Source organism: Xylocopa sonorina, chromosome 11 (genome assembly GCF_050948175.1).
Source record: "Xylocopa sonorina isolate GNS202 chromosome 11, iyXylSono1_principal, whole genome shotgun sequence".
NCBI lineage: Eukaryota > Metazoa > Arthropoda > Insecta > Hymenoptera > Apidae > Xylocopa > Xylocopa sonorina.
Window position 1 is genome coordinate 3,740,640 of NC_135203.1, and position 23,450 is coordinate 3,764,089.

At 44.5% G+C, this 23,450-nt stretch overlaps 1 protein-coding gene across 5 annotated transcripts in view; it reads right to left on the reverse strand.

The window, feature by feature from the left end:
- Positions 1-23,450, reverse strand: part of Rbp6 (RNA-binding protein 6) — a 720,663-nt gene that overhangs the window by 22,029 nt on the left and 675,184 nt on the right. For all 5 annotated transcript variants that reach the window (XM_076903951.1, XM_076903952.1, XM_076903949.1 and 2 more), the window contains 2 exons: positions 19,924-19,956; positions 18,661-18,741 (listed from right to left, as the gene is read on the reverse strand). In XM_076903951.1, coding sequence (XP_076760066.1) covers positions 18,661-18,741; positions 19,924-19,956 — 114 coding nt within the window. The remainder of the gene's footprint in view (positions 1-18,660; positions 18,742-19,923; positions 19,957-23,450) is intronic.

Consider the following 23,450-nt stretch of genomic DNA (forward strand, 5'->3'; position numbering starts at 1 on the left):
ACGCGTGCTTGATTAAAATGATCATTCGAGGAACAATTTTTTTCCTGTAATTCAACTAATGATATAGAAACTGAATTATTGAAGTTCCTTGTAATTGGTAGGATACAAGTTGCACAACATTCGATATTGTTACGTCGACGAGGCGCTTAATCCAGCATCGCAAGTTTCGAGCACCTCCTAGAAAATGCAAGTCAAAGTTGTTAGCTGCCCTCAAATCAACCCGTAATAGCAGAACTGCACTCGTTCGGAAAGTACGCGATGCAATTGATTTTTGCTGGGAGAAGTGCAGTGTGGTAAAGCTCGACGGTAAATTTCATCGTTCTACGAAGAAACTTTATGTCAGATGATACCTAGCTCATAGTAATTCGAATTGAGAAGCATTATCCTGTATTAGAAGAAACAGTTGTCGTTCGAATTTCGAGTAACCATCGTCAGCATCCTTTGATTGCGATACTATGTAATTGAGATATTTTCTTCTAATACGAGATGCGATAGATATACTTTCTCCGTCTCAATACCATCGGTTTGCGTGGTAATTTTTATTTATTACAGACATTCATTATTTATAATCCTTAATCATTATAATAATAGAGCTTCAGCGAATTATTACATTGTGTCGTTAATATGTACGCACGTGTAAATAAACTTGTTCTCTCGTTTTGCTTCAGAGCGATACCTCTGATGGACATTAGATGTTACGTTTATTTTCTTATCTTTTTTTTTGCTAGTTTTTCTTCTTTTTTTTGTTCATTTTACCGAGTACCCATTGAAACGTTTACAAAACTCTCGTGACTGCAGATTTCCACTTATCAATCATTTTTTTTTTTTGTTCTCTCGTCTTATCGTTGGTGTTTTTTAATAAATTGCCCGAACCCTGATTGGATAGTCTCGGAAATTCGGTAATACCTTTACAAGAGCATTCGTTTCCAAGGCGCATCGTCGTTAGAGCGTAGAGTTTCAAAAAGGAAGCGTTTCATTTTCTTTGTTTCGTATTTCTCCCCCTTTAAATTTACATCAAGAAAGATATATATATACGCGTATGTATAATATACAATTCTCATCGGCCAATGAGTCGAACGTCGTCTGTAAGCATGGGTAAGAAAACTTGAAGTGACTTCCTGAGAAGGTTTCCGTTTAAATAGCACTTATATCAACACGTAACGATAAAAAGCAAGCATCCCTTCTTCTGTTTTGCTTAAACGGAATAAAAGTACAGATATCACAATAATAATAAAGTTATCCGTAACGACTGTTAAAATATATATATACATACGTATGTACACCTCAAAAAACAACGACGATAAAACATTTCCGATCAAAATTTATCGAGTAAATCAGCAGATATGAAACTCTCGTCTCATCCCAACGCAAAGGTCCTCGTGTTATCGAAATCTCTTTGTTTTTTTTTTTTTTTTAGACAAAGATTTCACGTAACACAAAGAGGGAGAGAGAGAGAGAGATTGAGAGAGAGAGAGAGAGCGATAGATCAGGAGGGGCATAAAAAATTGAGAATCAATGCACGAAACGCTTATTCATTTTTCGATCGTCATCAGCGACTTCTCATTTAAACATTTCAACATCATCATCATGGACGGTATAATGTTTTGAACGTTTCCCCAATTTCTTTTTTTTTTCTAACTTATACGAGTTGACTTTGAACGACGCGTGTCTTCAAGTATTCTTACGGATGCCGTGCCTTATTTTTTTTTCTGCCTGTTTCCAAGCACTTCTCTGTGTACTCGTCGTCGACGCAAATAATTCGGGTGGATAAAGTGCAAAAAGGCGGTCGATCGATCGGATTCCGGATCGGGCAACGTATTATAGAAACCCACGCGCGATCACAGCGATATAACAACAATTCTTACGAATAGCAACAATCGGACCATAGCTCGATAACGTTAACCACGCCATTGCTTGCGATCGAGGTGTATCGAGGGAGAATTTCTTTTTTCTTTCGACCATTCGTTCCGTTCGCCTTTCTCACGTTTCTTCTTTTTTCTTTCTCGATAGCGAATGATAAATAGCAACGTTCGACCGAATGCACGAGCACGGTGATAATGATACATTCAAAAGCCCCACTCGATGCCAATTTTGAGCCAATCATTTTAACCGAATGAGACCGATAATCCTATTTCATTAACAGAAACGACACAGTGGCAGTCGTCCAATGGAAAATTTCGATTCAAATACGCATCGTGCACGCGAAGTTACGGTCTGCCTCGAAATGAAACTTTTGTATACACCATTATTTTAGTAGTACGAATAAAATAGCAGTATATAGCAACTGAAATAAGTATTCGCTCGCTGCGAACACTTGATTTCTACTGAACGTATCTCGAACAGGGCGATGTCGAATCGATCAATAACCATTTGTACCATTGCGACTTAGAAAAATGAAGATCTAATTCTTCTATAGAAACGTATCAATTAAATATGCATGAAGGCTTCAATTTTGTGTGTTACAGAAAGAGATGCGATTGAATAGAAATCATGAGTCCAAGTGTACGAATACTTGTTCCAGTTACACGGTATCTAGAATCGAAAGTACACGCAGAGTGACAGTGGCGAACAGTTGTCTGTCTCGCTTGCCTTAATTTTTACCTGCTGTTTTTCTTTTTCTCAAAGAGGACGGTGACGTTAACGCGAGCGAACTATAGCCACGCATAATAAAAGTATCAATAATATTGTTTAAGCATCGTGTCGTTAACATATATGTATAAGCTCAGGACAGATGTGTCTTCTCTTTGGTATCAGCTTAATTAACACCAGCGACCGATTTCGTCTCTCTCTTTCTCGCGAGAATCCTCTAGAGCCTAGACGTCGGCTAATTTCCATCCCTCCTTCCTTTCTTCGTCCCGTGTCTTTCGTTTAACACCCTTCATTTACTGCCCGTCTCTCTCTTCTATACGATGCACGTCGCTGGCTCTATCGAGAAATGATAAGTTCATGCAAGCGAGCGTTTAAAGACCTGATTCGCTCTCCTCGTGAATTGCTCGTTTTTTTCTCCACTTAACGACGTAAAACGGTACAAGAGACCGCCGGGACGGACGACTCGGTCCGTGTCCACTTTTTGCTCTCGCGCACGCAAACCTCGAGGTTGTACGTCGCGCGCCCGTCCACGCGGGTCGTTCGCGCGTGAACGCGTTGGTGGAACGCTGGCTCGCGACCCTCTGCGGGATTATCGTTCCCCTTTTCATTCTCTCAGCTTCCTTATTACTATCACCAGTGTTCCTCGAGTTTTTATTCTGTCTCTCGTTTCTCATTCATCGACGACGAAACTCGCGAAAAAAGGAGCACAACAAAGAATCGAAACCACGGATCACAGCTTTCGCGAACGCATACTACCTCGCGCAACCTGCGTTGGGGAGGGTTTCGAGGGTGGTTGCGGGGGTTTAAAGTATCGCGGGTAGGTGGGGAGCGGGATCGAGAAAGCAAGGCTCGAGAAAGGACTCGACGGAGACGCGGATTTTTTCGAGTCTTGTCGCGGTTAATTAGCATCGTTGAGCCCTCGCTCGTTGGCTGCATCGCGCTCTCATCTGTCGTGAACGGGCCGCAGGAAACGGTGCCGGTACGTGCTGTTTGCTGGCGTTAATGCGATATCGATGGTCCCATTAAGGGGCCACGGTTGGGTCGCGATTGTTTTTGAAATCGCCCGCCGGGGGCTGAATATAATTACTCGACAAGCGCAACAATAAAACCCACGGAAGCATTAAACTGCTTTATTTATCGGATCAATTGAAATCGAGCCTTAATTACTAACGTGCGTGTTTCGCGATCGTTGGTCGGCTAAGTGTTCGTGCTTGCGAGCGCGACAAGCTCACAGGGCGTCCTTTCTCGTTAGCGAATATACAGGGTGGTTGGATGGCTACTTTCCTTACGTCCCAGTTAAACACTGGAGATATGTCCAAATAATATTCGAAAACTGTTATTCGCTAAATGATTTCGAGTCCCTTTGGAAATAATCTAGATAAATTTTGTTTCGAAATTCATCAATATTCTGTGCTTTGCCTGAACTTCTGGTGTCTCTACTTAATTCTTAAACGAAATCGTACGAGAAGCTGACTCTAAGGAAACTAATGTATAATTAAACAATAAGCTATCTCGTATACTTTGAGGAATATGAAATTTTCAACTTAGAGTAACTTCGTACCCGCTCTATACATAGTTGAAGTAAAGCATTACAAATGGAACGTGAACGAATTAACCCCACAATACTGCACCCCCGTGTTACAACCTCTTAACACTCTACTCAGAAGACACAAAGTATACTCTAACTATAAAAATAAGTAACAGCAGTGTTTAACTGGTTGAAAGACACAATCGAGTGTAACAGAATACAAACAATAAACTGTTACTGTCTCTTAAAAATAGCAAATGAAAAAAGTGAACAGCAAATGTAGCACCCTGCTATGATATTCCAGGGTTAAAATTGCAACACACGAAGGGAGACGTAACAAAAACGTGGCAATCGAAAATTCAACGTTAGTAATTAAGGTACCAAACGAGCGTACAATTCACTAGACAAGTAATTATTGCTTAGAAAAAGAGAAAAAAGGAATGCGAAGCACAGTAGCAGCGTGTGTGAGGGAGGTCTCGGATGCGTCTTTCTCACGACGTCGTCCTTGCTCTTACGTTCCGTTCTCAACGTTCGACAGGAAACCAGCGGAGGGCTGTAGATAAAGGACATCGAACAGGCGTGGAAGGTAAACGGGAGAGCGATACAAAAAGCACAATCTTCTCGTTAACTGTCTTTTGGGCGGTTTGCTTCGGTGCGGTAATCTCTTCTACGAGGGTCGGTACTCTCTTTCTTTACGTTTTCTTTACTCTCGCCTAAACTTAGCGGATGCCTTACTCTACGTTTAGCAATATGTAGTTTGCTCTGGATAAGAGACAGCGGTATCGCGGCTTCGGCATCCTGCCGATTTTCAAGCGACTCTCCGTTCCCATCGATCCGTTCTACGCCTGCAATTAATCGCGAGAAGTAACGCCGATCGAACTGAATTTTCAAAATGAACGTTCTATACAAGAATTTCGAGTGAAATAAACTCTCTCTCTCTCGCGCGCGCGTTCAAGCATCGTGCCTTCAACATTTATATTCAATCCATCCAATCAATTAAAGTTCTATATTCAATTCATCGGCCGTGTTCGAAAGCACGAGACTTACGTTCGAAACGAGATCCCTCCAATTTGAATATACAGGCTCTATACAGTGGTTTGGTCAAAGCTTCGCTAGAAATTGCGGCGCGTCCGATTAAGCGGCCGCTTATTCCACTTATTTTAAAATACCGTTTCGAAACGAACCATCCCTCGATACTTCAGAATCGATTATTCTAAATAACAAATTAGGATCGCGAGCGGTTCGATCGAGCTCCCACCGCGTCTCGTTTGAACACCGGCAGGACGCCTCAGCTTGAACACCCGGAAACGCCTATACTGTTTTATATCTATACGACCTACGCTAAGTGTTTTCGATTAAAAGTGTTTAGCTTAGAGATTACATAGAACGTGACTACATCTCAACCACTACAGAGATCAAACGACTACAAGAGAGAAACACGTTAAACTTTCTTCCAAGGCTGACAGGGATCAGTGGTGACAGGAATGGACGTGACGGCGGTGAAAAAGGGAAAAGGACGTGTTTTGGGGGCTGAAGGAATGGGTATACAAGGAGAAGAGACAGAGATAGAAAGAGAAAGATAGAAAGAGAGAGAGAGAGAGAGAGAGAGAGAGAAGGGACTGAGGGTATATCGTAATCGTAAACGTCGATTGCGACCTACGCACAAATTCTCCTCTCGGTGTGAATCACTTTTACGATTATACTCTTTTTCTCGCACAAGTGTCTACCCCGATTTTCTGCGACTACCTACGTAGCGTTGTACGTCTTCGAACGGACTCGTTTCTCACTTCGTTACAACTTTCCCACCCCACGCATACGCGCGCGCAATAACGAAGGGGCAAGAATGATCTTGACAGTGATCTCTTGATCTTTCTTTATTTCTCTTGCGCTAGATCGTCGGCTTTAACCCTCTACGGGGCTACTGTTGGCTATCAGCTTGGCTGGCTGGCTGGCTGGGCTGTCGCGCGTCGTCGTTGACATTCTCATTGGGAAATGGCACTTTAACGCTCGTGTTCAACTTCGATTCTTATGACCGTGTTGGCATTTCCAAAGAGACACGCGTAACTTTAATCTCGTATCAGTTGGTGCGATTATATTTTCTTTAATTCAAAGTTTGGAAAGCTGCGAACAATTGCAGAAAGGGTGGGCTTTCTCTCTTCTCGTTTCGAATTTATTGTTCCAACGAACGATTTCGCGCAAGCCAAACGGCAGAACGCGCGCCAACCCCGCCGTTGGGCATCCTAGATTCGGACGTGCGTTCATCTCTGTACTCTTTTTCCGTTTCTCTCGTTATGGTTTTCCTCTCGAGGTGTGACGGTATATAGGAGAAGATACACGTTAACTACCTACGGCTCTACTCGGTGAGAGAAGAAGAAGAAGTAGTAGTAGTAGTTGATGAAATGGAGGAGCAGAAAAAAGAGAGAACGTCGGGTGTGGGGTGGTGGTGGTGGTCGGGGGTTGGGGGCCTCGATGCACTGGCGAGCCGGATAAATCGCGCGGCCCCGTCTCGCGCGCGAGCGCTCGTCGATTTCTCTCTTTTCCCTTTTCTCGTTTCGGTGTTTACGTGTTTTACCCGTTTTCTTCCCTTCCAGGGACTTTCCTTCGTTCCTGTCTGTTCGAACGTGAAACTTTTTTTTTTCTGCGGAAAGCAGCGCTGCACTTTCGCAACTAATCTTTCTCCTCGCATCGCAGCTATTCTCCTCTGTGTGTATGTGTACGTGTGTTTGTGTATGCGTGTGCACGTGTGTACGTATGCGTGTGTACGTATATGCGTTTTTTTATGACATACGTGATAACATATAGGTATCGACAAACGTCGCGCGTGTATGCGTATAGACGTGTTGCGTGCGCGTGTCTCGGTTTACTTTTTCTGTTTTCTGTCTTTCTTTTTTTTTTTCTCTTTTCGATATATCTTGTGGGTTTTAGCAGTACCTAATGGAATGGGGGTAGAGGCAGACGACGCTTTGCTTGACGAAGGACCACAGAGTTTGCCAGCCATGCGTCTGTGAACATTTTCGTAACTTCCAGTCAAGAGATCCACGTGAGAAGCGGGTGTGCATATTTTATATACGTGTATGTCTTTTTTTTTTGTTTTCTTAATTTTTACTCTATCTCCTCTTTTCGTTTTATATTTTCCGTTTCGGTTATTTCTGTATACGAGGGCTTTAACGGATATACCAAAGCAATTAAGGGGCTCGGTGGTTCGTTGTTGCTCAGCGTTGAGGAAGCGTGTAGCTGCGATTTTCGCTTCGCTCCGTCGTGAAAAATATTCGGCAAACGAGCGTGCAGTGAAATCCCCGCTTGTTTCGATGCCAGGTCTCGCGCTTACGCTTTCCCAACGCTGTTTTCTCGGCTGGCAGAAAAATCGTGACCCATCGACGCATGGGAGTGTTCGACCGCAAAGGATCGCCAACTTTTCAATCACGCGCAGCTTGTTACACGATACAATAAATTCGTTGTGTTTCAGGTCGCACACGCTGTGACGGCCGTTCTGATCGTACTAATATGATTAACAGGACCAAAATAATTGCTCCCACGTGTTCGTATCTTAAGACTAAATTTTTTCGAGTGACATTCGCACGCGTTCAATTATAATCGACAGAAGAATTGGAGAAACACTTGATACGAGAACGAATCGCTGTCAGACATTAGACTCGTTCAAGTGGGTTAGAATATTTAATCGGTATAATGGACCAAGATGCGAATCGAGGATCTCACGCGTCGATCAGTCACGTATCCATCGATGGCGTACACACGTCTCAAAGATATAGATAGAAATGGAACAAAAAGACAGCTTTCCAACGAGACAATACGGTCGTTTTTACCGATTGGCGAGCGTGTTCGAAAACGTGGCCCGAGCCAATCGCGGACGAACAAAAGCCGGCTTGTCAGTCAAATCGTTCTTTGTAATTAGAAGCGTCGCAATATCGCGTTGTTTGCGACAACAATCATTGTTCGACACCCGAAACACCCGGCGCGGTATAAAACGGAATGGGGAACGAAACAAGAAGAGGCGGAACGCGCACGGAATAGAAAAAAAAAAGAGAAAGAAGTGAGAGAGAGTATCAACGATCGTGTTACCGGTGGAAAAAAAAATACGAGAGGTCGATCCGACGAATAATGTCGCGTATTACAGTGTTGCGATACTTATTGTATTTGATCAATGGCGGTTGATCGTCGTCCTGTAGAAATGTGTAGTAATGCTCGATCGACGATCTATATACCATCCGTATTTCAACAAATATGAACAACATTAATTTACATAGTTCCCTTTGTATATTTATATATATATTTATATTTGTATGTATATAATTCTTCTTATTTATATGAATCGTGTATATATATATTCTTTTTATGTATATATATAAGTATGTATATTTCCGCGGGTACGCGCGTGTACGTGTGCGTGGATCGCGCATACATGCGCGTCGTCGAGCTATCACTGGCCATACTTTTGTAAAAATTTTCGCGCTACCATTATTTACAATTTTATATATATATATATATACTTCGCACAAATTACTTCCAATTGATATCAATTTGATTTCAGTTTACTTCTGCAGGGACAATCAACCAATGTAATTGAAATCGTCTGGGTATGGCCAGTTCCTCAACTTCAGCGGCGTGTAAAGCGCACCCTGCGCACCCACGCACGCACCCACCCGTTCATAATTAACTGTATAAACGCGCGTATGTACACGCTGGTTCGAAAACGGCTCACGTCGCGCGAGCGGCGTGCATGGCCGCCTTACGAGCCACCCCCGCGTATTCCTGCCATCTCGAACGTATTTCTATCGAACACGTACAAAGACGCGATTCCGTTCGTCCTGAAAACGAGCGGACACCGACGCGCGTGCACGCGACGGTGTATGGCGTCGCGCGTGTCGCGTGTAAGCCTCGGATACTTGGGATTCCCAACGCGAAACCTCGACCCACCCCCCTCGGTTCACAACGCTCCTGCTGATGAAAGCTACATTGCGCAATATGTACAACGGTGTTTTCCGTCCTGCACGCGTGTATCCTCGTTCGTGGCACGGTGACACGTGAGAGTGATGCGACGGTAGACGATGAAACTTCGCGGGAAAAACGAAGAGGAAGACTGGAGTCGCGCGAGCGTACGTTCGAAGTTTACTAACGTGAGTATAATAATGGAAAACGCGAACGAAGATGTGTGAATCGGTGTTCGAAATCATCGAATAACATAAGGATGAATAAAGATACAAAATAGTCAACGAAACAACGAAACCATTCACATCGAACTTAATATTTACACCTTCTACAGGTAAATTGTGAATGCATTATAAGTATTCGCTAAATCTGATGTGAATTTTGGTACCATCAATTTTCCAGGATATTCGAAAGCCTGGAACAGCAAGAACCCCGAGGTAGGCAGTCGACGCCGCGCTACGCCCACCGGAAGTGGAAAACAAAGTTTGCCTGCCGGGGCAAACGAGAATGAATCCAATATACAAAACGAAAGGGAAAAAGAAGAAAAGGTGGCAGGCGGAAGGGGAGAAATACCATACGTAACGTCGGGAACGCGCGTGCACGCATTCGCAACCCAATCATCTCAAGTTTCGGAATCGAATTCCAGCGCGAGACCATAGGGAGCCCAGGCGGGGCTCGATTTCTCAACGAGGCGCCAGGTGAGAACGGGAGAAAGAGAGGAAAAAGAGGTTACGATTGTTACGAACAGATCGCGTCGCAGCGTACGCTCGAGGGCCGATACCAGCGGGCGGGGGTGCGCGGCGCCACAATAACCCTAGGCCACCCCTCGAGCGCCACCCCGTTTCACCCCCTTCGCACCCGCCGTCCATGGTAACGGTAACCGACGATTTATTGCGTGGCGCAACGAGCGCGCACGGTAACACGTTACGGTAATGACTGTGAAATACGACGGTGCACCTCACCCACTGTGCAGCCCCCGCATCCTCAACCCCCGTTTCGCTACCGCCGCCCCCCCAATGAAAGGGCGGGACTTCGATTCAACGTGCGCGCGTAACCCGCGCCGCGTGTTACACGCGTGTACAGACCCGGGTCGTGCATCGAACTGCCGTGGAAATATATCGCCCGGTTGAAAGAGTGTTCTCGGAGAAACCCCCATCGATCGCGAGTTTATAGCGTTGGCCTATCGTGGCTGCTGCGCGTGTCCTGCCTGACGCTAAATAATGCACGCGTGGAGGTGTCAATCGAGGAGCACCTGTTAAGCCGGCTGGTATCATTTGCGGGGCTCGCCACGGTTGAAATTGTAATTGGCTTTCAGAGTTCTTTACGAGGTGGGGCGGTGGTTCGATAAATATTGAAATCAATGGTAAATAATTTGATGAAATTTTTTTCTAATTGGAAATGTGCTTTTTGTGGTTCGATTGCGTGGCTATAAATCTTCTGACACGCAAACGTAAACTATCGTGACATTTTTTTATTGGCAGAGGTCAGTTAAATATTGCGTAATGTTCGTATAATTTTTTCGAACTTGATGAATTTCTGATTGAAAATGCGCGGTTGGCAGAGAAAGGTATTAACCGTAAATTGAAAACGATTATTTGTAGAAGAGACAGTTCGCAGTCCTTCGCTGGGATAGAATATAATTTTGAATTCGGCGTTTAAGAGCGTTGATTGTTTGAAAGGGGCGAGGGATGTGCTCTGATAAACAGCACGGTAGAATATTTCGCTGCTTAAAGCGCTGTATCTCGTTGTTTATTTAACGAATCGTAACGGCCATTAATTTGCTATTTCCCACTGAAAGCGGAAATTTCAATTAGCGCGAAGATTATAAGAATTAGGTTAATACGTGTTCACAATTGAAACCGATTAACTCCAAATTTAATCAACTCTCGACGTTCACCTTGCATTGCGTCGTGCATTGTACATTATGCGTAGGGTAAACACAAAATAACTGTCCATCTCGAGCTGCGCTCGCAATCGCACCATTCAGGACACGTGACTCCTACCGTACAAAACGATCAACTCAAACGGCAACGTAAAATCACCAATTAACTTATAATACTGATAAATCTAATCAACTAAGGGTAACGAGTTGCGCGCAAGAAAGAAAACATATGAATATCTGAAAGAACAACAACTGTATTGTATCAACGTAGTGCATAATAATCCAAACAATAAATAAGATAACAAAAGTTCGCAATCGGTGTACAATTTAGCCGTCGACGCGAGGACGTCGCGTGTACGCGTGTACGCGACGTGTACCTTCGAGACTACACCCACATTCAGACACTTTCCGCGTCGCAGAAACACCAAGGAAGCTGTTCGACGTCGTCAGTATTCGCGCGAAAGGAAGGGATGAAAGATGAATGAAGTTCAGCGTTCAGAACGAGCGACGGAGATGCCGCGCGAAAGAGAGAGAGAGAGAGAGAGGAAAGGAGCTGAAATGAAAGGGAGAAAGCGCGGAGAAAAAGACGTCTAAGCTTGTGTCAGCGTTCCGTGAGATTTCGTGGAAATTCATCGAAGCCACAAGACGACGAGGCGGGGTGCACGTTCGAGGCTTCTTCCGCCTCAGAAACGCAAAGGTGCTCGAGAGAAAAGAGAGAAGGAAACTCGTTACCGCGATTATGGTCAGGAAAGTCATCGTTACGTCTGTCTAGTGGAGCAGCGTCGACCCTGCGAGAGGCACGAGGTGGCTCTGTGTCACGTTATTAGTCGGGGATGGAAGGGCACGGTAAGAAGAAGCGGTTGACGTCAAAGGGGAACCGGATCTTGTTTCGTCACGAACGGAGAAGTACGTATTCCAGTTGCTCGTTTCTCGCAACCCTTTCCCTGTCACTCTCTCACACGACCTATATTTCACGCGATCTAATCTATTTCGTTGTTCACGAATCACAAAACAGACCGACGTAGTTTTCACAGAGTGGTTCACCTTGTTCGACGCGTTCAAGTTACTTGTGAATTATTTTCTGCAGACAAAAATTGCCACCAAAAGGAAAACCAAAGGAGACACGTATTGAAACAATTATTCGTTTCTCTTCTTCTTCATCAGAATCGAAATAGCATTTAAAGTTATGCGCATAATTGATAAGGCAGGATAAAATAAGAAGTTATTCAGAAGTAGTTATTCAGAATGATATTTGCAATGAAAGTTTATTGTAACGGTAACTATTTTTATGGCTTATTATTAATAGAAAGTTAATCTCTAACAATGTATTATAAAGATCTATACAGAAACGCTAGCGAAAAGTGTTTAAATATCGTTTACTAGGTCCGTAGATATCTGTATCAGTATCGCCAGTAGTACAAATCAAGCATTGATCAGCCCAGTAGTATTTCTATGCAATATCACTGTAGACATCTCAATAATTACTTATCCTAGATGCATTATGCCTTAATATTTGTTTAATCAGATTTAAATTATCTTCCAATTTCCATAAAAAATAAGACAACACAATTATTTAAAACTCTCTAAATATAAAAAAAACAAAGTATTGTCATATGTATCCTGCTCAGAATCAAACAATTTTTTATTCCATACAGCAAATACTTCACGAATAATTTAAACCCGTAAATTTAGGTGAACGATCTTGTATTCTCATTAATAGAAAAAAAGAACAAGCTACGTCCATTGCAACCCTCATGAATTCAACAACATACGCGCACCCCTTTTTTATTGTCTCCTTCCCATTTCAGGCATTTGTTCATTAAGAAATTATCACGATTACGATTACACGCCACTCCTGTCGATCTTTGTACCACACACACACACACACACAGCCACACACACTCGCAGGCGTTCCACGATTTTACTCGCATCGGTCCGATCTCCCGTTTCGACTTTCGTTTCTGGGGCTCATTGTTCGGGAATGATTCTGTACTCTGCGGAGAAGCTGTGTAGCGACGTGTCTCCGGCTGATAGGGGCGGTAGTCCCAAAGCACCTGAAAGTACCACCAACCCCCTCTGAGTCCCATGGTCTCACTGGGCGGTCACACGTATTTTTTTTTAATTCGTTTCTTCCTTTCTCTCAGGCGACTCTTTCTTTCGCGTTCCTTTCCTTTCTCTCGCAGCCCGCGACGACACAATCTCCCCCGCAGCCTTTCTCCCTTTCTCATTCCTCGGTTCCAGTTAGAAACGATCGTAACGTCATAACATTCGCACGGTTCCTCAGGGTCAATACGGAAGTTGTCAGGGAAGTTAGGTATACCCGACAGCTGGCGCGCAGCACACCGCAGGGTGACAAAACTAGCGCTAGACGCGACTGGCACGTCGTTACGGAGAAACTGCGAGCATGGTGCCCCATGCGCCCGGCTCGGTTGGTTATTTGCTCTGTTGAACTCGATCGCGATCGCGCCTCAACTTCCCACCGTGTGCATCGAGTCCACGGAGAAACGTAATAGTTTCTGATAACTACCCGCGGCAATATTATTCCCACGTCACTGAATTAGACCAAGTTTCGAGCGTCTGCGGGCGTAACGTCAGTCACCGGTTCGGTTGTTTAAGCGTCGACGCGACTCTACACTCCGACCGATTAGGCGCGCGGATGTTATTGTTTCGCAGCGACACGAGAACCGGATGCCCCGTAATTAATAACAGATCGCGTAGAAGAATTTCAATGGACGCGATTCGATTGAACGGGTTAAGCCGGAACACTAATCAAGCGGAGCGAGAGTACTCGCGAAATATGATCGCGGCGGACTAGCGCATCGTTCAGCATCTGAGTTTCTCCGCGGGACAAAGAACTAGCCCTGGCACGAGGAAATCTTTTAATCTCCCTTGATGGATCGGCTGGGCGAACAAACGATCGCTCCGTCGCGAGCGATTTCACGCGAAATCACTAACATCACTCCACCCGCGCGGAGGGTGAGAGAGCGAGACGGCGGTGCCTGCACGTAACCCACCCCTTCGCGCAGCAGCGGGCTTCTAACGCGAGTCTAACTGCCGCCCACGGTCGAACGAGAATTCCTCCCGTGAATGCAAATCCCGACGCGGCGCGGGTTCGACGAGATCGAACCCGGAAAATATCCTCTCCTGCAGGAGGGAATTCGTTCTCGCGCGCGCCAACCCTCTACCCTGTTCGCCTCGAACTACGTCCAAGTGAGAGAGAGGGTGGCTCTGTCGACGAATGTTTTTCGGACATTGGGAACGTGTATGTATATATACACACATACATATGTATATATACGGACGGCTTTAAGGCGGGAAGGTTTTCGTTCGTAGTGTGATCAATCATCGGTGGCTGTTATCCACGTTTTTCCGTCTACCGCCATGCCTCGTGAACCATACGCAAAAGTACGAGAGAGAAAGTATAGGGGAGGGGAGGAGCAGAGGAAGACGGAATTAGTCGAGGATAGGGTCGTGTTTGGAGGAATGCGCGATCGTCCTAATTTCTGGACGAGTTTCTATTCGAGTACGTTAAATAGCGGGCTGCGAGAGGAAATTGGGTACGATTTTCGGGTAGCATAGATGCGAGGTCTTTGGAGGATGGCAAAAATATTCCGGGGAACGATTTCTTTTCGGAAAAAGGGCCGAGGGGAACGACTAGAGGGTGGACCAGGGTAGGATGTTCGTTTTGAGGGATAAGCCAACGTCCGAAAAACATTATGCATTATTTATGAGTTCCCATTCTGCCCGTTCACGTGAATTGTTCTTCTCGTTCGAGTATGTATAGGCGGCGCGCAGAGATTACGCGTTCTCGGTTGGATCGGCGAGAAAACGCGGAACTCGAGGATCGTTCGTGGTCTATGTATACATGTGTTTCTATATACATCGCGTGCGTTGTTGTCGTCGATGCACGTACGATGCTTTTAGCCCTTTTCGCCCACAGAACGGTGTCTACGTCTCTTTATTGGTCGCTAATTTACGTCTGGTCCGACGTGCGGCATGGGACACCTGTCGCAGTTTGTCCGCCTCTATTGGCGTTATACGTTACTCGGTCTCGCTATCTTCGTGTCACGCTTAAACGCAACGTGAATGACTGTCGCGAGTCGAAAGGGGTGAATGGAAGGGGTGCGAGCGCAAGCGGTGGGTCGAAGAAGTTCGAACTTTTCCCCTCGAAATTTCCTTGTCGAGGTGCGCTCGCGGGTCGTGAAGTGAAGAAGAGAGATCAGCCAGAGAAAGAGAGAAAGTTAGGGCGATAGAGTGTGTGTGTGTGTGTGTGAAAGAGAAAGAAAGAGAGACGGTGAAAGAGCGCGCGGAGAAAAGACGAGCGAGACAGACAAATGGTCAGAAATGGACGATAGAGAAAGGAACAAATGGGCTAGTAAGACGTGTAGTGAGAGCAACGGCCGAGCGGCAGACAGAGGGCAAGGGTGAAGTAGTTACGGGGATCGAAAGAAGCTTCTCTGAGACTAGTGTTACGTCTACGGAAGCCCACCACGGAGGACGTGATTAGTGTATTGTACCTCTCTGTTTCCACGACTTCGCGCGGACCTGTTCCCCATACATCTTCCCCCAAACTTCGACGCAACGCCACTTACAAAGTATATATATCAAAAAAGAAACAAAAATCAAACGAAAACAGATGGAAATAATATATATAGAATGGAAATAATAAAAGGCACGGGTGATAAAGTAATAAATCGATGGAATCGTTGATGATCGTTCGAAAAGCTCGAGAATGGTCTCCGTGTCCCGCGAGCCGATCGAAGCGGATAATAAGCGTACGAAATCCCGTCTGATGGGGCCGTCTGGCTATACAGCGACACGGTCGAAACTCCATAATAGGCGTCTTCGTTCGCCGCGCAGCCGCTGATTTTCATTTCGAGTCCGAATTTCGACATGAAGGGCGCTTGACCCCGAAAACTTTGCCCGCAACTACCTCCAATCAACCGGTTTCGATTTAGATCACAACCGATACCCGAGATACGGACGCGTTCATTTTCCCCTATTAATTGCTCTAGCCAGCGCCTGTGTGCGGCGTGTGTATCTACGCGTGCAGGGTCAACCGCGATGAGGTTCCCCTCGCGTATCGTTCGCAATCGATACCAAACTCCCCGGGTCCCGTCCCCCCTCCAGCCTGATATTTAACAATGACATTTTACCCCGTCCCGCGACCACGCGATTAATCTTAAATTACGATCGATCCGGTGGGCTGTCGGCTCGAATGGTATTCGGTTGGAATTGAAATCCGGCCGTCGTAGTCCCGCGCGCGACGTCCGTGCACCAACGGCCACCAACTTCCACGAAGGTGGTTTTCCCCAGTGGTGTATCGCGGCGAATCGTAAATAAGTAGATCCGTGCACCGCGTTACAGCGGCTGGTTAATAACGATCGCGAATTTATTCAACGACGGGGGTGGTGTTCGCGTCGCGGTCGTACCTTTAACTAATTCCCTGAAATTTTCATTTTGTTCGTTGGCTGATCGCGCGGGTCGGTTCCGTTCGAGTGATCCGATCGATCGGGTTCGATTTACTTTTTAACGATCACCGCGGGTAGAGATAGATAGATAGAGAGGGTGGGTAATTGAAATTGATTAATCGATTAGCGGAAGCAATTTTAAAGCGGTTCGCGGATCGCAAAGCCTTGGCGCTTTGAAAGAAAATTCTCCGTGGCAGCGGGGGTTGTTTGTTATTGACAGTCGAAGGCATGCGAGCTGGTATCGAGCGCGGACGGTAAGAAACGCCGGCTCGGTTTAACGGCGTAACTTCTACTCATACATCAACCCCTTATTATCTTGTCCTAGTTCGACGGATTCAATTTTTCTATCAGCATATTTACGTCGCGGAAGTTTGCGCGAATATTTATTCGGCTGAGCCACGCGAATTGCGATCGCGTTCGAAGCTCGCGATGCAAATTGCTTCGAGAATAACTTGCCCGTTGCAGCGTGTTATAATTAATTGCTTGTCTCTCTGGCGTGTCCGGTTCTTTATCTGATACACGCGACGGCGAGTTTCATATACGTGACGATATTCGAAATGTAAGGGAACCTTTGAAACTGAAAAGAAAAACTGTTATCCGTGTTACGTATAAAAATTCGATACAAACTGAACGGTGCGATTAAGTGATATGTCATGGGGTTAATGGATGCTTTTCACAATTTTGCGCTTTGCCAATGATGGTCATCGCAGATAAGTGTCACCTGCAGAAAGCTTTTAAGTTGAAAGTATCCCGCACTCAAAGAGTTAAAAACCGGCCAAAGTGGACTCGAAACGTTCCCTCTGACGAATAAACACAGTACAAAAACGTAACGTCTAACGCACGGTCCTTTTACACGGAATATATCAAACGCAAGACTTTGCGAACCAGCGGTAACAAATTTATTACACGCCAAACACTCGATCCCGATTACGGTGGCCGTAAACCATCGAAACGGCATCGTCGACTGGTCTCGAATGTCGCGGACCGTAGAATAATTCAAAGGGGGCCATTCGACGAGAATTCCTGCGCGAATTCGACGAACACGAGGTGCACAACGCTGTACACGGTCGATCGTTCGTTCGTTGAAACGTACCGTCGAGTAAACACGGAACGGGGTAGAAAGTTGGCCAAGAGAGTCTGGCCACCAGCTTATCGCTATCTTAAATCTTAAACCTCGACGAGATTATACGCGATACGATAATTCCTAGCGATTTTGTACAACGTTTCACCAGTGCATTCGCGTCGAGTGAGAGACCGGCTGTCGACGCTGCGGCGATCGAGACCTGTCCCGGAAGTCGCTGATCGCCGTAGCCCGAGCGTACGTTGCTCAATAATGTACAGCGTCCTTCGCGGAGGACGTGGAGCGCACAACCGCACCGTTCACGACTGAACGTCTGTCCGCGACGCGTGTCGTTTGATCGCTTTACTCCCCCGAGTGTCCGTCCAAAGATAAGCTCCCCCGCGGAAACGGATTTCCAGCAGTTTCTATAATACCATAAATAACCCGATAATCATCCTGCGCATCGATTTTCGCACCCATTTTTATCCTCGACGAGGAAGATCGATCTCGCGGTCGTCGTTTCGCCTGTCAGAGATCTCTGAGCTTCGCGACCACCTCGAGGGCCGCTTCGAGGGAGCACGAAACGTACCACCCAACGCTGTGTGAATTTGTCAATTGTCTAGCCTTGAATTCAGGGAGCCATTGCTCTGGGAAACGTGTTCTCGAAACAACGACTCCGCCCTTCGAGGCTGTTGTGCGCACGAGGTCCGTACTTACAAATCTGTTCTCCACCCTTCGAGCGGAACACGTTCTGGTTACCCACTACCCACGCGCGAGTACCCGCTCGTGTTCGATCGACGGCGTGACGCTGCGGCGGGCAGCAACGACGAGTAACGACAGCGAGAGCACAGTTAGTAAAATGATGTATATAGCAATGGGTGGCGGGTTAGAGATGTGTGCGCATAGCTCGAAGTCGAGTTCTTCTTTTTTTTTTTCGTTTTTCTTTTCATTTTTTTTCTGCTTGTTTGTTTGTTTTTGGTTACTTCAGATACGTATGTAATTTAGTTAGTTCACAGAGGCATGGCGTTGTAGAGGTCCAAATTGGGATGGTAGAAGAGGGGTGTCGGAGTGGGCGGGTTATGGTGGGGCGCAGGCTGTGCCTGTATCAGGTTCAAGTTCAGGTTCAAGGGCGCGATGTGGGCCGCATTATGGTGGTTAAGGTGGTTAAGGCTAAGGTGGTTACCTGTCGGGTAGGGCAGTCCGAAACTAGGGTACCCAGAATAGCCGCGGCTTGCCGCGTATGCCGCGTACGCCGCTGGGAAACCTGTGAACAGAGCAAAAGAGTTGGTCAGCCTTTTTCGAACGCACGGGGTCACCTGCGAGGTAGGGCAAGTTTTCAGAGGCGAGCGGTTGCAACGGGTTTAGAGTGTTTCGTTCACGTGAATCGTAACCATACGTGTGTAAATGGGGGGGTGTCGAAAGTTGATAGATCAGTGTTCGTCATGGACTTCTATATGTTAGAGACTGATCGATATGGTGTCTAATATTACTCGTGTAGTAACGTTATCCGTTATCTTTCTAGGTAATACAGAGTGTTGAAAGCGTCTCATTATAGTATGGTAATATGAATGTACTCGTACTTATGCAATTAATTAAATGGAATCTAAACAGAGATTTATTACATCCTCTACGATATCTCGAATATTTAACTCTAGAACACAGGTGAAAACGATCTCTGACGTAACAACCATGTTACCGATGCACTTCAAATACTGTACAAAGTTACTCAGTTTAGTTAACATTAAAAGACTGTCTCGAATGATTACTGTAGATGTTGTAAAGAAGAGAAAAAAAAACAGGGAAACGTCGAAAAGTGTAACTCAATCAGTAATATCTATCTACGAAATACGTTCTCTACGAGCTACCATCTACATGCCTCCCTTGCGAGAGAATATATACACTGCATAAAACATTTCCCAAGTACGTACCCGTGTCGCAACTACGAGGGAACATTTTGAAACGGAAACGCGATGAAACGACCGGCCGAGCGATTTACCGCGGACAAAGATCCTCGCGAGTTTGCCTTTAACGTAGCAATTTTAATACGGACGCAATTAATAATATTGTAGCGTCCGCGCGCGCACCCGGCGTATCTCTCCCGTGTAATATCGAGTGACGCGTGACGAGTTACGCGTTTCAACCGAGTAATTACATTAATGAACCGGCGTATTTTCACAAAGGCGAAAGTTTACACGGCTCGCGCGATCCGGCCGTGTGTCTCTCTGTGAATCATGGATGGGGCTTGGGGGTGGCCCCGGCTCGCGCGAGTACGCGGGCAAGTAGCAAATACGGAATTTCGATTCCCTTTTATGATTGATCGCCACGTGAATATTACAACGACGGTATTACGTCAAACGTGATTGAACGGTTGTTACGGAACGGTGGGCATGTCACTGGACATCGGAGTCGTTTTCTTGTACAACGCTCGTGCATATTTCATACTCACCATCAGGTAATGCTCCCAGGGACCACATAAAATCTATAAGGAAAAACAGATCACATTAATACCGGGCCGAGATTGATCAGAACGGGTGAATAATTGCTTTTTCTTTTCGTTTTATCATTCTTTTCCCTTCACGTTTAATCTATTCTTTTTTTTTTTTTTTTTTTTTTCTTCCTTCGATTGCCTCGATTGGTTAGTGCAAAATGGTATCGTAAGTCTGAGTACAGAAATTTCTGCAACCAAGCACGAAGAAAAGTACTGGGACGATCGATGCGATCCGGAGAACAAGGCTGTTATCAGATGGAAACATCTGAGGGAGGATGATGAAAAATAAATACGCGTCCAGGACTGGTGCGAGTGGAGCGAATGATCGATTCACGCGCGGCCCTAACCGGGACCGGTGACCGTGTGCAATATTTTTCTTCGTGCAGGCGAAGGTATGCGTTAGACAATTAAGATATGTACATGGAGACAAGTTAAGTAGAAAGCGAAGCGTTGCAGAAATTCGTCGGTATAGACTGTTCGAGTGTAACGGATGACTAGGTTTCAAACAATGAGAGAATGGTGTAAACAAAATTAGAAAAAAAAAATAGTATAAAATGAAATAAAATAAATGTAGATATAAAAAATAACAAAGAGACGAAACAAGAAACCGGATTAAAAGCGTTCTAGGTTAGACAGAGAAAGTATGAGAGAGAGAGAGAGAGAGAGAGAAAGAGAGATAGAAAAGGAAAAACTGAGAATTATAGATAGAAAGGCAGAAAGTCAGAGACAGAGAGACAAAGACACAGAGTGTGGAGTATATAGAAGTATAGATACAGAGAAAGAAAGGCATCCATGAAATTTCATAATTTGATACTAATTTAAAAAGACCACACAACTAAGATTCTGACTATTTATAGTATGTATATCGCATCGACTATATAGCGCATCGACTAAATTCTGTGATAAGGTACTAGTAACTACGCGCGGCCGAGGTGTTTCCAATCTACGACAAAATAAACCCTCCTATGATCTATGGTTATTGTAGCCTTCAAGGTATTGGTTAATCATTTACCGTTAAGTAATATTTGCTAGGCTGACTATGTAGCTTATTAGATATTGACTAAGGGTCGTTAATGTGTCGTGCGATCTCGTGGATGATCGAGACGTTCGCGAGATTGCCTCGAATCCCGCCGCGTTGGGAAATTCTCGATTCCTGATGAAAATCGGACGATCAACGGCGGTACGTTCGTTAAAAACGCGTGACACATTATCGACGCCACTACCACACTTAGATCGACGATACAATATTGAAAAAAAACACCGACCACAATACTACACTACTGTTTCACTATTCTAGTGTCCATATTGACGCTGCTCTCACAATATACGCAGATGGAAAAGTATAAGAGCATTTATTCTAGCCATTAAAAGATACACTGATACATATTAATAGTATTAGTGGTTTTTCGTACCTAAAGTCTCTCTACCGGGCTGGTTTTGATTACGTCAAGCACGCAACACAACTCTAGACATATCATTTCAGTGCGACATCGTTTTTTCGTTTCTTTCGTTCTGTCTGTTTGCTTTCTTTAATGCTCTTTCCAGCTTTCTCTGGTTTTCTCTTTCTGCGTTCTTTTCAATCAAATGTCGCTCTCTTTCGTTCGAAAATCCGCTCGATCGACAAAATGAATAAAGCCTCGCAATTGTCCCGAACAATGTTCTCGTGTTTATTTAAACACCATTGACTTTACCGTCGTATCGATATAGATGCATCGATTGACGTACGATACGTAAATATAGATTCGACTATTAGACGTATATATTATCTATATATATATAATATTTATTTATATATATATATATTCATTTATTTATATAAGCATTTTAATATGCACACTGAAACGCGTACCGTACTTTTTCATGATACTTGACAGTTGTAGCGACTTCGTGCATTATATGTATAATATAATAACAATGCTAATAATAGTAATGGTGTAGTAATAATAGTAATACAATATAATATACGTGTACTTTCTCAGATGCAACAAATCGATTTCACGTAGAGCAGACGTTTACGTACGACATTAACATTAATAGTCTCTTACAGTTTCGAGGAGCGTATAAAAGCTCATTCCGCTCGAGTTTACGATCGAGTTGCCGCCCGATTAACATTTACGTCACATCGATAGCTCCGGCAACATGGAATCCCATTGAGCTACTCTTTCGGAATTTTACGGATATTTCTTTGATCCTTTCTCGCTGCTGGATATGTTCCCCAAGAGAGAAAGCGAGACGGAGAAAGAAAGAGAGAGAGAGAGAGAGAGAGAGAGAGACATGAACAGAATGTTGCGAGAAACACTTGTCGAGGAACGCAAACATCTGTTCCCCTTTTTTCCTTTTTCCTCGATATTTTCTTACGTTTCTTTCTTTTTCGTCGTGTTCCTTGTTTTCTCTTCCCATTATTTGTTTTTTTTTCTATTTTTTTCTTTTTTTTTTGCTTTCTTTTTTGCTTTGCTTCATCTTTTTCTTCTTTCGTCTATTTCGTTCGTAGTTGCGTAGTGCGCGCCCATCGATCATTACGGGGGTTAAAAGGGAGACGCATATAAGATAGTGTATGTACTAAATCGGGTTCTCTGTCTAGATAAAGGCGCAACGCTACGTTCCCCCGTGTACGTAACAAATCAAAAACCGGCCCAACAAAGCACATTACAAAGGTATGAACAGAAAGATAAAACCGCATGTTAAGATCTGGTCTACTTACGAAACTGACACTGTTGAGCCTCTCGGGCAAAGTACGTACTTTCTAGGACACACGTCTCACGTATTATTATTAAGGTAAATGATGCTATATAGCTTAGAAGAGTTAAATACTATGTAACGAGTAATAGTAGGTTCACGTGGGCGTGGGAGAGGGTGGTACGGTTAGGGGTGGGTTCCGGTTCGTAAGGTATAGGTGTAGACGGGTATACGCACGATATATATTTTAAGTATATATCCTATAGAGAGGTATAATATTACGTGTAACGTAATATAAACGTACTATGTAACGTAGCTTGTTAAGTAATAGGTACATTGTAATAGGTCTCTTTGAAGCCGCTGGTAATATGCATTCTTCGTGGAAAACGCTACGGTTTCTCTTTCTTCTTCTTCTTCTCTTGTCTCCCGCTTATTTTCTTTCCTCTTGTATTATATATATATTTATATATATATATATGTATTAAGTTTATATGTATTTATATATATTCGTTATTTTATCGTAGATACGTTGCGGGTATTTTAAAAACGAGGAACGATGCGAAAGAGTGGACTAGGGTGTCTTCCACGAAGAAACACCTAGAGTATATTTCTAAACTAACGGTATCATAGTGACTTCCCAAAAAAGCTATAGTTAACTAGTAGTCTCAATGGTAGGAACGTATACATAGTATAATAATTCGTCAAAAATTATATTCGCTCTAGCTAATTCAAACCTAGTTTCACCTAAAAAAGTCTCATTAAGTAACTAAGGTTTTTAACAACACAAATGTTTACCTAATTACCTAAAT